General features: G+C 46.1%; 2 protein-coding genes across 2 annotated transcripts in view; both read right to left on the reverse strand.

Annotated features, from left to right (window-relative positions):
- LOC309550716 (uncharacterized protein) overlaps positions 1-3,095 on the reverse strand; it is a 286,486-nt gene extending 283,391 nt beyond the window's left edge. Inside the window, exon 1 of the mRNA XM_082251051.1 lies at positions 3,000-3,095. The gene's annotated coding sequence lies outside the window, so the exon portion shown is untranslated. The remainder of the gene's footprint in view (positions 1-2,999) is intronic.
- Positions 1-18,051, reverse strand: part of LOC309550289 (uncharacterized protein) — a 436,279-nt gene that overhangs the window by 7,850 nt on the left and 410,378 nt on the right. Inside the window, exons 12-14 of the mRNA XM_082250692.1 lie at positions 2,370-2,591; positions 2,084-2,290; positions 1,815-1,956 (exon numbers count right to left, since the gene is read on the reverse strand). Coding sequence (XP_082106818.1) covers positions 1,815-1,956; positions 2,084-2,290; positions 2,370-2,591 — 571 coding nt within the window. The remainder of the gene's footprint in view (positions 1-1,814; positions 1,957-2,083; positions 2,291-2,369; positions 2,592-18,051) is intronic.

Consider the following 18,051-nt stretch of genomic DNA (forward strand, 5'->3'; position numbering starts at 1 on the left):
TGCATTAAAATCTATGGGGCACGATTTTGCATTGAAGTCTATGGGGCGCCATTTTCCATTGAAGTCTATGGGGCGCAATTTTGCATTGAAGTCAATAGTGGGAGTTTTTGCATTGAAGTCTATGGGATGCAGCATGCCATTATCGGCACCTTTTTTCTTTTCTATCAGCATAACCCTATTTTCAGCCAATATATATTGGTGCATCCCTATTTCTTACCCAGGGGTGGACTGGCAACCCATGAGGCTCCCAGGGAACAGGAGATCATGGGGTTCCCTGTGTCCCCACCCACACAAAGCCCCCACTTTGCAGCTAAACTGAATAGAGGGGGCATTTAAATATCTACTGCAGCATAGTCTGCATGGAAGTTCTAAGCTTTTTTCTGTAGAAGGTTCCAGGATGAAAGATGGCCGACGCATGGTCTTGCATTCGGACCGAAACAAATTGCATATGTCTAGCTGAAGGGGGAAGTACCTACCTTTTTCAATCAACCCCCCTTAATCCTGCCCCAAGCTGACTCTCCTCAGTGTGTTATCCCATTATCAACATTCTGTCTGTGCGCCAATCAAAACATCAGATATAAAATGCCCAGCTGGTAGAATATGGGTTTAACAAAAGAAAATACATACTGGGGGAGATTTACTATAACTGGTGCACACAGAATCTGGTGCAGCTGTGTATAGTAACCAATCAACTTCAAGGTTTTATTGTCAAAGCCTAATTGAACAAGCTGAAGTTAGAATCCGATTGGTTACTATGCACTGCTGTACCAAATTCGGTGTACACCAGTTTTGGTAAATCTCCCCCATTATGTTTATATATAGCATTGCACAGATGGTGGAATGCAGAAGTCAGGACTATATAACACACAACCTACAGTATAGGAGACAATGGTTAGGACTATATAGTATCAGAATTATGTATTGTACAACAAAGAGTATATAGTGCAGGGGTCAGGAGTATGTAATGTACAACATAGATTATATACTGCATGGGTCAGGAGTATGTAATGTACAACATAGAGTATATACTGCATGTGTCGGGAGTATGTAATGTACAACATAGAGTATATAGTGCAGGGGTCAGGAGTATGTAATGTACAACATAGAGTATATAGCGCAGGGGTCAGGAGTATGTAATTTACAACATAGAGTATATACTGCATGGGTCAGGAGTATGTAATGTACAACATAGAGTATATAGTGCAGGGGTCAGGAGTATGTAATGTACAACATAGAGTATATAGTGCAGGGGTCAGGAGTATGTAATGTACAACAAAGTATATGGTGCGAGGGTCAGGACTCATAATATTGGTATTCATTAATCAGTGGAAGCTTAAATGTTTACAAGAGACAAGTTGCAGAGGTCCCACACCACTGCCTCCTGAGGCTGCACTCAGTGACTTGGGTCTGAAACTATACAGATATATCCCTCCACCCGGCACAGCCAGCAAATAACAGAACAAGTAACTCTGGGAGAATTGTTCTGTCGGAGATCTTGCTACAATCAAGCATGGGACAGAAGACCCAAAGCTCATACCCCAGGTGCCTTGGTCGGGCAACACCTATGATGAAAACTAATATTTTGCTGCCGGCTGAACCCCAGAATCTCCAGAATTCCAGTCTAGATACATAAATTGTGTCTGCAGCACAGAGAAGGAAGATTATCCGAGAGAAATACAGGAATACAGGACGGGGAACACAGCTCAGGCAAGTGACCAGGGGATTACAGGCTGATATCACCCAGTCCCCACCCTACTCTGGACCAATCAGTGAGCAGTATGGGTGGAGGAATGTATTTAGTGTTAATAACCCACCTGTGCTGATCTCTGTAGGAGTGTCCTCCTCTATAAATGTCCCCGTTATTCCATCCTCCTCCATAGACTGCTGATCATCCCTCACATACATCTCTTCATCTTCTGCTTTAACCTCAAATTCTATATCGATTGGATCTCCACTCTAAATCAAGTGAATGAGAGAAAATATTATCTGTAATATATAAACTGTAATATTATGACATCACATAAAAGAAAAAAAAACACATCGTCTCCATGAGTCCATGTTCTAGATTCTTCGTCCCACCAACCTTGTAACAATGAGGGATGGTGTGACCTTCCTGTGTGGAATCCCGGGAATACAGAGGACGGGGACATCTCTCTGGTGGGTTCCTGGTATTAGGTGGCTCCATCATATCCTTGTGTCCTTCTGAAGACTCCTCCATCACTCCATACTTCTCATCCTCCTCTTTATACTCTTCTTTAACAACAATATTATCATCCCCGAGGATTCCACTCTGAATATATAATAAAACATTAATTTCAACAAACATGCTGTGTAGAAATCAGAACTACCAATAATTGTCAATCCTCTACCTGAGGATGGTGAGGGATGGTGTGACCTTCCTGTGTGGAATCCCAGGAATACAGAGGATGGGGACATCTCTCTGGTGGTTTCCTGTAGCTGGATGACTCCACCATGGTGTCCTGGTACAGATCTTTGTGTTCTTTTAGGTACTCTGACTCCTCCATCACCCCATCCTTCTCCTCTTTTATCTCTTCTTTAACCTCAACTTTGGAATCTCTCAGGTCTCCACTCTTAATATATAATAAAAAATATATCAATGGTAACAATGCAGATAATGTACAGATCCTAATGATACTATCAGTGATTGTTCCTCATCTACCTGAGCATGGTGAGGGGTGGTGTGACCTTCCTGTGTGGAATCCCGGGAATACAGAGGACGGGGACATCTCTCTGGTGGGTTTCTGCAGCTGGGTGACTCCACCATGGTGTCCTGGTACAGATCTTTGTGTCCTTTTAGGAACTCTGACTTCTCCATCACCCCGTCCTCATCATTCTCCTCTTTTATCTCTTCTTTAACCTCAACTTTAGAATCTCTCAGGTTTCCACTCTGAATATATAATAAAAATGACATCAATTGTAACAATGCAGATAATGCACATATGTACTAATCATACTATCAGTGATTGTTCCTCATCTACCTGATGGTGAGGGATGGTGTGACCTTCCTGTGTGGAATCCCGGGAATACAGAGGACGGGGACATCTCTCTGGTGGGTTCCCATTACTGGATCCATCTGTAGGAATCACACACACTGACTGAATACATTGTTTCTATGTGTTTATCAGATGATGGGGGATCTAGGTGGATCCTCCGTACTGCTCTCTCCTTTACAATAAAGTCTCCTCTTACCCTGTGATGTGAGGGGCGGCTGATTCTCCATCATGACGTCCTTGTAGAGATCCTTGTGTCCTTCTAAATACTCCCACTCCTCCATGGAGAAATAGACAGTGACATCCTGACACACACAATGATATATGAACAAGAGGTTAAAAGCTTGTTGCAGGCATTCTGACATCATTACATGTGTAGCCAAGCCTGGACTACTATATATATATATATATATACTGCAAATATATACACTACGGTTTACTGTTATTGTTGATGTTGCCAGAGTGCCCCTTTAAGGCTGTTTGTAAGGGCGGATTGTCTTTCTCCGGAGATGGATGAACTGGATTGTGGGATATATAGTCTAGAACTGAAGGCAGACTGTTGTTTGATTAGCCGGAGGAACTATACTCCCAGGGAGCCATAGGAGAGTGAAGGATCATGGGAAAGCTGATATACCTATCTACTTCAGGGAGCGCACGCTCTCTTTCTTCCGGGACCAAGTGAGGAGAGGTCAGCCTGAGAGGTGTGCTGGGACACTGTTGGTGACGGAGGCCAGAGTGTGCGGCCTAGAAAGAGTGGAGCCCATCCTCAGCGGTGCGGATGCTGGTAATCACACAGCGGTGATAGATCCAGTGGAGCTGAGAAGATAGCGGGTGAAGCAGAACTAACTGACTGAGACAACCGAGCGCCGATCATCCCCAGTGACGCAGGAGCGTGGGAGAGCACATCACCCGCGTTATAGGTTAATGACAAGTGGACACTGACAAGCAAGGGAGTGCCTGGTGAAATCCTAATCGCAAGTATAAATCTTCATCTATGACACACTGATTGTAGATAGGAACATACATACACTATTATCCTGGGATTACATATATCACGCTGAAGAGCGATAAGAGCTCCAACTGCCGGTGAAGACTTAGCAAGGCCTTGCTAGGAGAGGGACTTCAGCACAGGCTGTCTTAAAGGGGACCTGTTATTATAATATTGAGTCATTATTAGATATTGCTAGACTTGATTTCAGAGGTTTTCAGCTAAATAAGCTAATATATGTTGCCATAACATTGACAGTTAAAGCTGACGCTATAGTATGTTTGCAATATCCATGTGATCTATTATCCCTTCTTTTGCTGTGTATTCACATTCATGGTGTCAGTCCATTAAGCCTCCTTGTGTTAAGTGGAGTTCAGTTGACTGATACTGCTACACTTTATTATTGTTAAGTCATATTTGTTATCAATAAGCTATATTGATTTACCTTTCAAGTAAAATAACCAAACAGTATTCTAATTGTGTCAGTGTGTCCTTGAAGATTATATCTGAAATGTCGGAAACCTAAAGTGTCCAGTGGGTTGGATAATTCTCAGGGTCAGGTGAGTGCAGAGGTATATCCGTTAACCAGCAGCCCCCGGGGGGGGGGGGGGTGCTACCACATGCAATTCAGGAACAACAGTCCTGCTTTGCACATGAGGGTCCGCCCACATCCTAAGAGCATCAGAAATATAGAGAAAAAAGACAGATGGAGGGACATTAGGAGGAGGAGCTGTGAGGTCAGCGTGATGTCATAAGGTTCTCTCTCTCTCGCTGAGGAGGAGCTGTAGGGGGCGCTCTGTGAGGTTTCTGTACATGGAATAATTTCTGGTCCCACCTCCCCTAAAAGATGAACTTTGTCTTTGGGCTTTGCCAGGACACATCATACTCTTGTCATCTCCATGTACTCCGGAGACTTTACTGGTCACATTTTGGGATGAATATCTGAGACTGGGATCATTATGGAAAATTTATTTTTTTACATAATTTACTACAAATTTTAATCCTCTAAATACATACATATTCCAATCCCCCCCTAATAAAAGTCATATATTCGGTTAGTATAGACTGATGAGGGAAGAAGGTGATTGGTGGGAAAGGTGACACATCTCCAGAATGAAGAGAATGTTCCGGCCCCGTAAGTGGGGAAATGCATACCTCCCAACCATTCCGGATTCCGCGGGACCGTCCCGCGATATGAACTAAGCCCCGAGGTCCCTCAGATCTGGGCTGGAGTCCCTGAAAAAGTTCCAGCCCTTGGCTCTACTCAGTAGTGGTAGCCTCAATGGGGGCAATGTGTGCTCTCCCACATAGCACCAAGTGAGGATTCCTGGGAGAAGATCTGGCTGACAATCTCTGCTCCCCCCTCTTCAATGCAGTCACTGGTTGTTAGGACTGCTGGCGTCCTAGCAACTGATGACATAATTTTCAAGCCTCTTTCAGCTCGTCCCCCATCTTCGGTTCCCGATCCTGCCTCTCAGGGGCCCTGAACCCGCCTCTCATGGCCCCGATCCTGCCTCTCATGGCACCGAGCCCACCTCTCATGGCACCAAGCCCACCTCTCATGGCCCCGAGCCTGCCTCTCATGGCACCGATCCCGCCTCTCACGGCCCTGATCCTGCCCCTGTGGCCCCGATGCTGGCTCTCAACTGCCCCGATCCCACTTCTCAGCAGCTCGGGAAAGGTAAGAAGAATCCTTGTCATACAGAAGCAATACACCTGCTTCTGTATGTTGCGCCAGGCACCTAGGGGGGACACGGCCCACATTTGCTGGTGGGTGCCCTGGGTCCCAAGGCCATAACTTCCCACATCGCTGTTGCATTGGGGATGCTGGAGGTGTCTTTTTTTACGCCTGTCAGGACTGTAGCATGGAGCTGAGTGAAGTGCTGTAAAAACTACTCCTCGGCTCCCTGCTACAGTCCTGACACTCGGAAAAAAAGCACAGGAAGTCATATCACTCTGCATTTGTGGGAGAGCTGGGGGGGGGGGAAGTAAGTGAGAAGGGGGGAATTGGTGGGAGAGCTGGGGGGGCATTAGTAAGAGAGGAGGGGAAGTAGGTGAGAGAGCTGGCGGGAAGGGGGCATTAGTAAGAGAGGAGGGGGAATAGGTGAGAGTGCTTGGGGTGCAATAGTAAGAGAGGAGGGGGAATTGGTGAGAGAGCTGGGGGGAATTAGTAAGAGAGGAGGGGAATAGGTGAGAGAGCTGGGGGCAGTAGTAAGAGAGGAGGGGGGAATTGGTTAGAGAGCTGGGGGGGGGGGGTTGTAAAAAAGGAGAGGGGAATAAGTGAGAGAGCTTGGGGGGCATTAGTCAGAGAGGAGGGGGGATTGGTGAGAGATCTGGGGGGGGGGCATTAGTAAGAGAGAAGGGAATTAGTGAGAAAACTGTGGGCATTAGTAAGAGAGGAGGGGGGAGTTGGTGAGAGAGCTGGGGGGGGTCATTGGTGAGAGCTGGGGGCATTAGTATTAGAGGAGGGGGGCATTGGTGAGAGAGCTGCAGGGGGCATTGCTGACAAAGCTAGGGTGGGGGCATTAGTGGGAGAGCTGGGGGGCATTAGTAAGAGAGAAGGGGGGAGTTAGTGAAAGAGCTGGGGGGGGGGCATTGGTGAGAGCTGGGGGGGCACTAGTAAGAGAGGAGGGGGAAGTATTGGTGAGAGAGCTGGGGGGGGGGGGAGAATTGCTGAGAAAGCTAGGATGGGGGCATTGGCTAGAGAGATGGGGAGGCATTGGTGAGAGAGCTGGTGGGGCATTTGTGAGAGGTGAGACAGCTGGGGGGGGCATTGCTGAGAGCTGGGGAGGCATTTGTGAGAGGTGAGAGAGCTGGGGCGGCATTAGTGAGTAACCACACCCCTTAAGCTTCCCCCACCATTAAGACTTTGGCCACACCCACATTTTGCCGTTACGCATGCCGCAGCTCACTTAAGGCCCGTACACACATAGCGATTGTCGGCCGTAAATATTCGGCCAACGTCCGATCGTCGGCTTGTTAGTATGATGCTTCCGACAACCGACTGTGACTTTTCGGCCGAACAGAATCTGGTGTGCAGCTTTTAAAATTTTTGTTGGCCGTCACCAGAACGGCCGATTGTTCGCCACTCAGTACAGAATTCGGCCGACAAACAGCAGATGAGCAAGACTGGGCATGCTCAGAGAAGAAAAAACACACGGAAAGTTAACCATCACATGACATCACTTCTGCAGTCGGCTGTTGTTGGCCTTTAGCACTTTTCAACCGACAGGACAGCACTGGACAAAAGACGGCCGATCGTTCGGCCTACATTCGGTATGTGTGTATGGGGCTTTACTCCCTCAATTGTCCCTCATTCTGAAGTTAATGGGGTTAATCTACATTTCCACACTATATATGTGTGTATCATCATCTGCTGGAGATAAAAGAAGTCACAGTAACTATGGAGGAAGAGGACGGACATGATGGGGGGGGTTACTGGGTGTAAATAGAAAATAAGATCTTATTACCTCCTCTGCTGCCACTTCCAACAATGTCTTCTCTCTACTTCCTCTTGACTCACCTCTAACCCAGAACTTCCTGTCTGTACCTGATATCACTTCCTTTCTTCCATAGAGACTTCCTGTCTGGATAAAAGTGAGATCACCACCTTGTGGAGCTCAGAGGAACTGCAGCACCAAGAAATGTCTCGTAAGACTTTGCGACTTCAGGACCTCGGTCGGCTCCCTACTGAGGGATCTCACTGATCATACGATTCCAGACACCCCGGCATTCTTTCTTATACAACTATCCAGCATACCGATGAGGAAATACAAAAAAATCAATTGTTCTGCACGTTTTGTGTGTGGCGAAGTCCTGTATTCCGCTATACTGGAAAACTTCACAGTCACCCACCATTAGGGATTGTATGCGCAGGCTGGAAGAGATTAATAAGATGGAGGATCTGACCCTTACGGCACTGCACAGACGTGACAGATATGAGAAGGTGTGGGGCTATTGGAATGTGTTCGTCCTCTCTGACAGGGGGAAATCCCTGATGTGCTCCTGAGCCCAGGCGCTTTGGGTGCTTCGGGGGACCACCCTGTCTGGCACGGAACGGTATCTTTCCTCCCCTACCCCTTCCTGTCTTCCGTACCCTGCTCTCCCTTCTTCCTTCTCTCTCTTTTCTCTTGATCCTTTGGTAAGTTATAGGTACTGACGTGAGAGATATCTCACGAGGCTGTTTATCATGCCATAATATATTGCTACTATTTTGAGGTATGTATGGGAATTTCCTAGTGACCTGGGTACGACTTGATAGCTCAGGGATTCATGCTTAGTATATCGCCTTATAAATGAAGTATCTGATACTGGTTAGTCACCAATGTAAGGGACCACTGAAATAAGGGGGTCCTTCTCCTATTGGTCACCAATGTAAGGGACCACTACAATGACCACTGATATAAGGAGATTCTTCTCCCATTGGTCACCAATGTAAGGCACCACTACACTGACCACTGATATAAGGGGGTCCTTCCCTCATTGGTCGCCAATGTAAGGGACTACTATGCTGACCACTTATATAAAGGGGTCCTTCTCCCATTGGTCACCAATATAAGGGACTACACTGACTCATACCTCCCAACCGTCCCTAACTTACCGGGACCGTCCCGGAAATTGATCCTTGTCCCGGGATCCTTGGGAATCAGGGCTGAGCCCGCGGCGTGTCTTGGTTCCCGCAAGCCACAAGCATCACTTTGTATGGTAGCCGGGATGTCTCCATGGCTGCCAATGCAGTCTTCCCTGTGTGTGTGTCGGAGTGCACTGAAGCCACCCCTCCTCTTCCTGCTGCATGAACGCCATCGTCTGTCAGAAGATCGGACAAGGTAAAATGCAGGTAGCCCATGCACTGCTGGCACATCATCACTGGAAGGGATCAATTTGATGTTCTTTTCAACTTCAAGAAAATTGGACTTTACCAGCATTTTACATTTTAGGAGAGCGCTGAGGGGTTGGTGTAACAATGTAATGAAACTGCAACCCACACTGTGTTTGTGGGCTTCTGTCAGAATATCGCTTCCTTCAGTCTTGAACATAGATATCAGATATTACAGCCCCCCTACATACAAAACTAGCCAGAACTTAGCTTGTATAGATCTGAAACAACAACTTTTATTGAACAGACTCACGCACAATATATACTACACAGGAGGACATCCCTCACCTGATCAGATTACCCCCACCAGGTCAGGTGCCTGATTACATTATCATATGCAGATGAAATTGTGTACAGAAATATAATTAACATATCTAAGGAACAACCAACACAAACAGTATTCTACTTTCCCCTCAGCAACTAACAGATGACAGTGATTTAATTAACTTGAGTTAATTAACTAGTCGACAATACACATTATTATAAAAGTGTAAACACATCCCCACAGTAGACAGTAGATAAGTAAATCAGTACAATCAACAATGCGTGGAAGATAGGTGGTTGAGCTGATATTAGCATCTGCTATGAGTCTGACTGTGCGGAGCAGTCCCCTAGTGGCAATCGAGAGCTAGGCCTTTAACATGGATCCTAGGCCTAGAGTCTTCATATATTCCTTCAATTCCTTCAGGTATGTTGATAAATATTACTGTCCCATTTGAACTAATCTCAGTCACCCTGTGCCCCTATAGGACACAGGGTGACTTACACATAAGAGGGGCCAAGGGAGCTGAGAGAGAGGGATTTCTCAACCGCTCGAAGGTAAGCTGGGTTCCACGGCCCCCCAACCACTGTGACTCCCAGCATATCTCTCCCCTTTGGGAAGGAGACTAAAACAGGAGGAGACCCCAAATAGGTTGATTTCAGAGTTAGTCCGTAGTCCCCATCCCCCAATGTCTGTACCCACATAGTACCCCAAACAAATTGTCCAGAAAACAGCGTTACTCCCCCAGCCAACCTCTGCCTCTCTTGTAGAACATAACCGCTGATGAGGAGAAGTGTGGACTGGCCCTTCTCCCTTGAGTCCTTTGAGCCGCTGGAGAGAAAACAGGGTGGCTGGGCTCACTTCATCATGCTGTTGGGGATCTGGGATAACTGCATCCCTGGGGTATCTAGTTGGAGACCGTAGTCATATTCACTTTTTCTCTATGAAAATCCCCCAGTGCTTGTACAGCAAGGCTGTCATCCTCCTGTCCCAATGGCAAACATTTTTCTGGGGTTGTGTTAGTGGAAACCGAAGTCCCATCCACTACCACAGGAAACCCATCCTTTGTTAGTTGAGGGCAGAGGCTAGCAGCATTCTGCTCTGTTGCCAGCTCTTCTGCTGGGTTGGTGTCATTATTCTGGGGCGCCATCTGCTGCTGGGAAGAGGAGTTGGCTGCTCAATCTTCCTTACCCTCATCTGGCTGTTGGGACAACCTTTCTCTGGTACCTTCTCCCAGGTGCACAGATCCTGGCTGGGGAGGGAAAACAGTTTCCTCCGCTCTGACTGATTGTTGGGGAGGGAGGACAACAACCTCCTCTCCCTTCTCCCCCTGGATCCTGATATGCTGCTGGGGAGTGACAGCCACCTTCTCACCCTGGGCCTCTGGAACTGAAGCAGGTGTGTGACAGAGGTCTTGGACCCTCTGTCCAGTTGTCAGCGCTTCAGCTGGAGAAGTTTCTTGTAACTCCACTGATGCTACTAGCAGGGAATCCCATGTCCCTGTCAGTGGTGTAACCAAAAGGCCAACTGACTTTTCTCTCAGGGAGGCTGAAGCTGCTGTTGGTGTTGGGCAGAGCTCAGTGATATTTGGCCCTGATCCCAGCTCTTCTGCTGGATGCTCACCAAGTTGTTCTTCTTCAGCAGAAAAGTCTATTAAATCCCCTGTCCCTGGAATTGCTGAAAGTCCAGGGCTTGGGCTGGGGGCCCTTGGGCCCAGTGCCAATACTTTGGCAGGTGACATCATCCATAACATCCTCTGATGCCCTTGGTCTTCCCCCTGGCATGCGTATCTCCAATGACTTTCATGTGTCACTTTTGAAGCCACTGGTTTGCAATCACTATACTTCTTCATTTCCTCAACCTCGTCCCATTTCTGTGGGCAATCATGAGGTGTATGAGGTTAGCAGCATTTTGGATTCTCGTCTGTTCCAAGGTCAGGTTCAATTCCTGGTGCACTGGAAGGGTTATGGTCCTGAGGAGCGCTCCTAGGTTTCCTCCGCTGATGTTCATGCTCCCGCCATTCTCTGCGCTTTTCATGCTCGCTTTCCTCAGAAACCGTTTTTTTGCTCCGTGGAGGAGGGGCTATTGAGGGGAGGGTACTGTCAAGGTCTTACCTTTCCCTCCTGTTGGCAGCCATCTTGGACAGGTGCACACTGTTGCCTCTTATAGACTCTAATTACATCATCACTTGCCTGCTGCCTGGGCATTGCACAGTGATGATGCTGCAAACCTGACTATATCTATCACCTGATGGGTTGCAGTTCTTGCCCTTGTCTTTGTGCTCCAAGGTGCATCTCTGCTAGCCGTTTCCTATTCTCTGTGTTCCTCTGTGTATGACCTGACTTGGCTGATGACTCTCCTGGCTCTTGACCCGGCATCGGCAGATGACCTGGCATCGGCAGACTATCCGCTTCTGGACTCGACCCAGGCTTGTTCCTGCTCCCACTTCCTCACTCTTGCTGTGCATTTGTTATTTGCTCCAATAAACTGCTTTATTTTACCTGCATCGCCGTGTGGTCTGGTTTCCTGGTACTCTGACACTGAGCTCTTCAGGACACCAGACACAATGTCCCCTTTACACACAGCTGAGGGGTGGCAACAGCCCACAATCTATGATATCTCATACCGGTCTGTACTTACTAATGTCTTCAGATAGTTGGTTACCACATGCCAATGTCTTCTAGACACTTTCTCCCAGTGATAACAGACTGGATCCTCTGATGAAAATCCCCTCAGTCTCTAACAGCAACCTTTCACAAATAGACCCTCAAGCTAGCCCAGCCAAGGCCTCGATGAACAGCAGGCACATGGCAGAAATGCCTAGGGAGCAATCAGTCCCCCCCCCCCCCCCGAGCTGTGATCTCCTCCTCAGGGACAAGATAAGACTGTTCAGGTCTCAGAACATTTATACACACTCCCAATCACCGTCTGGGCAAGTCTCCCCAGGATTGGTTAGGGCTGCATTATTCTTGGGCTGCCAATTTGACTTTTCCAGCCCTCCATCTTCCATTTCCAGCCAGAGAGGAGGAAACAGTGAATCCTGGAGCCAGTGAAAAACAGAACACACCTGAAGGGATTTTTGTAATGCTGCCTATGCCAGGTTGTGGGTGGGACCACCGTGCCTGTGCACTAGGGATACCTTGCCCAAAGGGGCAAATGCAGCCATATGAACAGTTTAACATAAAAGCAGTCTCCTAGAGTAGATGACGCTGCATGTAGAATGAATCTGAGTTCTTGATTAAGTTTTGCCCCTTATCTCTACATTCGGTGACTTGTGTGTGTTGCATTCGGAGTGGCAGGCTGAGCCACGCCAACTCCACCTGTCAGAGAATGATTCACAGAAGAGTTGGCACATCTGCCAACACCTAACATGGCTGCAGACGATGTTTGCGGGTAGAAGAAAATTTCTTAAAACCGCACTCCTTTTTACATAAAATTCCCCATCAAAATAATTTACCACCAAAAATTGTATATGACAACTTGTAAAAGCATATAGAAAATGTCCATACATCACCACCATGTGCTTCAAACAGTGAGAAATGGTGATGTAATACATTTTCTCAAGTGGTTCCACACATAAAAATGAGCTGTGCTTTCTTCCACCACCATCAGATACACTCCCTACTCACCAAACACAAGTAATTAAGATTCATGATATTATCTGGGAAAGGATCCTCTAGTATAGGAAACCTTCCCATGATCGCACCCCAATCCAGCCAGGAGGTATCTCCAAATGTGTAAACCACAAACAATCAGGGGGAAGACAGAAAGCCTCCCATGGTGTAGTATGTAAAACATTTTATTGGTCATGCACTTTAAAATAACACTTACAGTATTGCAGATCTAAAATAGCCTAATAAAATAGCAGAAGGGAAAACAGGCGCCACTTGTATTAAGCCAAAAGTTTATTGCACAATAATCACAGTAGTAACTTACATAAAGGAAAGCACCAGTCCATGTAGGAGCGTCTATTCCGCACTATCCGGCCGTCCACCAGCCCGGAAGTGACGTCGTAGGAAGCTAGTCTGAGGAGCTGGTTTCGCCAGAAGCCGCAATGGAACGCAGGCTACCGGAAATGAGGCAACGCGTTTCGGAGCATGCGCACAGCGTTGCGTCATTTCCTGTAGCCTGCGTTCCATTGCGGCTTCCGGCGAAACCAGCTCCTCGGACTAGCTTCCTACGACGTCACTTCCAGGCTGGTGGACGGCCGGATAGTGCGGAATAGACGCTCCTACATGGACTGGTGCTTTCCTTTATGTAAGTTACTACTGTGATTATTGTGCAATAAACTTTTGGCTTAATACAAGTGGCGCCTGTTTTCCCTTTCACTCTTGTCAGCGGAATTTCCGAAGTTTACCGCCAGTGCTGCCCTGTAGTCGGCCATTTGGACAGTTCACCAAGAGGACTTGGTGGATATCCCCCCTGTGCCCCCCCTCTTTGTGGTGGATCCCCCTTTCGGTTAGTAGCGCCCAACACCCATCTTTCTAATAAAATAGCAGGGACGCCGATTTGCGTTCCAAGATGGCAGAAGTGATAAGTCACGTAGATCCGACCCAACGTGTTTCGTCAGCAATGTCTGATGTCATCAGGGGTCATGATGTTTGCGGGTACTCAGGCACTGGCCCGCGCAAATGCACGAACCTTGGTACGCAATCGCGCATGCCTGTGTGCCATGTCGCATGCAATGCGTGACAGATCCTGGCACCTAGTGGCCTATTTAGGCCAGCAGATACATTGATAAATGCTGTCACCACAGGGTGGTGCTGTGGACAGCACAATAAAATATACTACTCCACGTCCCTTAAATAGTCATAAACATTGGGAGATTGGAAAGAATGGACTTTATAAGCATACTTTAAAAAGATTTTCCATAGACAAATTTTATTTATAACAAATATTATGACATAGACAAAAAAAATATATATATAAAAAATATGTACATCAGTGAATGTGACTAAAACATGTCTCAGTGACCAACCAGCTGCCTAGGGTCCATCCGGACTCAATAGACTAGGCTAATGGGCCAAAGAAATTCCTGAATTTGGCGATTGCCCCAGCATAATAACATATGAAATAACCTAAATAGGTACAATCCTACAGTAAAGATCAGGGGTTAACAGAGGACAATTCAGGAGGTATCGGTTCTGCTTGTCATTGGTTCAAAAAAGTGCTCGACTGGTTTCGCGATTGAAACGCACTTCTTCTGGAGCTAGGTAAATCTAGTCAGGATGTAGGAAATCAGAATAACTACATGTTGCAATTATACAGACAAAAATATTTTTTATTTTCTATTGCATATATAAGGGGACATATATACTGTACAGTATTTCACAAAAGTGAGTACACCCCTCACATGTTTGTAAATATTTTATTATATCTTTCATGTGACAACACTGAAGAAATGACACTTTGCTACAATGTAAAGTAGTGAGTGTACAGCTTGTATAACAGTGTAAATTTGCTGTCCCCTCAAAATAACTCAACACACAGCCATTAGGGTCTAAACCGCTGGCAACAAAAGTGAGTACACTTAGTTAAAATGTCCAAATTGAGCCCAAAGTGTCAATATTTTGTGTGGCCACCATTATTATCCAGCACTGCCTTAACCCTCTTGGGCATGGAGTTCACCAGAGCTTCACAGGTTGCCACTGGAGTCCTCTTCCACTCCTCCATGACAACATCACAGAGCTGGTGGATGTTAGAGACCTTGCGCTCCTCCACCTTCCATTTGAAGATGCCCCACAGATGCTCAATAGGGTTTAGGTCTGGAGACATGCTTGGCCAGTCCATCACCTTTACCCTCAGCTTTTTTAGCAAGGCAGTGGTCGTCTTGGAGGAGTGTTTGGGGTCGTTATGATGTTGGAATACTGTCCTGCGAGCCAGTCTCTGAAGGGAGGGGATCATGCTCTGCTTCAGTATGTCACAGTACTTGTTGACATTCATTGTTTCCTCAATGAACTGTAGCTCCCCAGTGCAAGAAGCACTCATGCAGCCCCAGACCATGACACTCCCACCACCATGCTTGACTGTAGGCAGTACACACTTGTTTTTGAACTCCTCACCTGGTTGCCCCCACACAAGCTTGATACCATCTGAACCAAATAAGTTTATCTTGGTCACTATAGACAACAGGACATGGTTCCCGTAATCTATATCCTTGTCTTCAGCAAACTGTTTGCGGGCTTTCTTGTGTATCAAATTTAGAAGCAGTTTCCTTCTTGGACGACAGTCATGCAGACCAATTTCATGTAGTGGGTGGCGTATGGGCTGAGCACTGACAGGCTGACCCCCCCACCCCTTCAACCTTTGCAGCAATGCTGGCAGCACTCATACGTCTATTTCCCAAAGACAACCTCTGGATATGACGCTGAGCACGTGCACTCAACTTCTTTAGTCGACCATGGTGAGGTCTGTTCTGAGTGGAACCTGTCCTGTTAAACCGCTGTATGGTCTTGGCCACCGTGCTGCAGCTCAGTTTCAGGGTCTTGGCAATCTTCTTATAGCCTAGGCCGTCTTTATGTAGAACAACAATTCTTTTTTTCAGATCCTCAGAGAGTTCTTTGCCATGAGGGGCCATGCTGAACTTCCAGTGACCAGTATGAGAGAGTGAGAGTGATAACACCAAATTTAACACACCTGCTCCCTATTCACACCTGAGACCTTGTAACACTAACGAGTCACATGACACCGGAGAGGGAAAATGGCTAGTTGGGCCCAATTTGGACATTAACACTTAGGGGTGTACTCACTTTTGTTGCCAGTGGTTTAGACATTAATGGCTGTGTGTTGAGTTATTTTGAGGGGACAGCTAATTTACACCGTTATACAAGCTGTACTCACTTTTGTGAGATACTGTATATACAGCAGCATGCTGCATTCAGAAACATAAATATAACAAGTAAACAATTACAAAGTACCTACAAATGCAGTCAGGTCCAAAAAAGATTGGGACATCGACACAATTCTAATCTTTTTGGCTCTATACACCACCACAATGGATTTGAAATGAAACAAACAAGATGTGCTTTTACTGCAGGTTTTTTCTGCTTTAATTTGAGGGTATTTACATCCAAATCAGGTGAACAGTGTAGGAATTACAATAGTTTGTATATGTGCCTCCCACTTTTTAAGGGACCAAAAGTAATGGGACAGATTAACAATCATAAATCAAACTTTCACTTTTTAATACTTGGTTGCAAATCCTTTGCAGTCAATTACAGCCTGAAGTCTGGAATACATAGACATCACCAGACGCTGGGTTTCATCCCTGGTGATGCTCTGCCAGGCCTCTACTGCAACTTTCTTCAGTTCCTGCTTGTTCTTGGGGCATTTTCCCTTCAGTTTTGTCTTCAGCAAGTGAAATGCAGGCTCAATCAGATTCAGGTCAGGTGATTGACTTGGCTATTGAATAACATTCCACTTCTTTCCCTTAAAAAACTCTTTGGTTGCTTTCGCAGTATGCTTCGGGTCATTGTCCATCTGCATTCTGAAGCGCCGTCCAATTAGTTCTGAAGCATTTGGCTAAATATGTGCAGATAATATTGCCCGAAACACTTCAGAATTCATCCTGCTGCTTTTGTCAGCAGTAACATCATCAATAAATACAAGAGAACCAGTTCCATTGGCAGCCATACATGCCCACGCCATGACACTACCACCACCATGCTTCACTGATGAGGTGGTATGCTTTGGATCATGAGCAGTTCCTTTCCTTCTCCATACTCTTCTCTTCCCATCACTCTGGTACAAGTTGATCTTGGTCTCATCTGTCCATAGGATGTTGTTCCAGAACTGTGAAGGCTTTTTGAGATGTTGTTTAGCAAACTCTAATCTGGCCTTCCTGTTTTTGAGTCTCACCAATGGTTTACATCTTGTGGTGAACCCTCTGTATTCACTCTGGTGAAGTCTTCTCTTGATTGTTAACTTTGACACACATACACCTACCTCCTGGAGAGTGTTCTTGATCTGACACACATACACCTACCTCCTGGAGAGTGTTCTTGATCTAGCCAACTGTTGCGAAGGATGTTTTCTTCACCAGGGAAAGAATTCTTCAGTCATCCACCACAGTTGTTTTCCGTGTCCTTCCAGGTCTTTTGGTGTTGCTGAGCTCAACGGTGCGTTATCTCTTTTTAAGGATGTTTTTTCAGCCTAATGATGGCTTGCTTCACTGATAGTGACAGCTCTTTGGATCTCATATTGAGAGTTGACAGCAACAGATTCCAAATGCAAATAGTACACATGAAATTAACTCTGGACCTTTTATCTGCTCCTTATAAATGGCATAATGAGGAAATTATAACAGACACCTGGCCATAGAACAGCTGAGCAGCCAATTGTCCCATTACTTTGGTCCTTTAAAAAGTGGGAGGCACATATACAAATGGTTGTAATTCCTACACCTTTCACCTGATTTGGATGTAAATACCCTCAAATTAAAGCTGAAAGTCTGCAGTTAAAGCACATATTGTTTGTTTAATTTCAAATCCATTGTGGTGGTATATAGAGGCAAAAAGATTAGAATTGTGTCGATGTCCCAATATTTATGGACCTGACTGTATATCAAAAGGCATTTTATGTAATTGAAGCAGAAGAGCCAATTTGGACCAGGACTCTAGGGAGACCACCAGGTCATACAGGGCGGACATGGGGGCGCAATACATGAAAGACAAGTGCCGGGGGCTGGTGAACATAAGAATATGACTGAAGAGGATAAAATAAAATTAAACAAAATGGTCTATTATATTAATGAAGTAGATAACTGACTCAAATAAGTCAATAGAGGTCAAGGTTAGCTCCTACCTATAGTATATAGACGTTCTAGGTGGGATGGGCAATCCTCACTAAAATGATTTATTTTGGATTCCTTGAAATTCGTGATTTGGAAATTCTGATACATCCGTATAACGCAAAT

The sequence above is a fragment of the Pelophylax lessonae genome (genome assembly GCF_965119305.1).
Source record: "Pelophylax lessonae genome assembly, chromosome: 3".
Taxonomy (NCBI): Eukaryota; Metazoa; Chordata; class Amphibia; order Anura; family Ranidae; genus Pelophylax; species Pelophylax lessonae.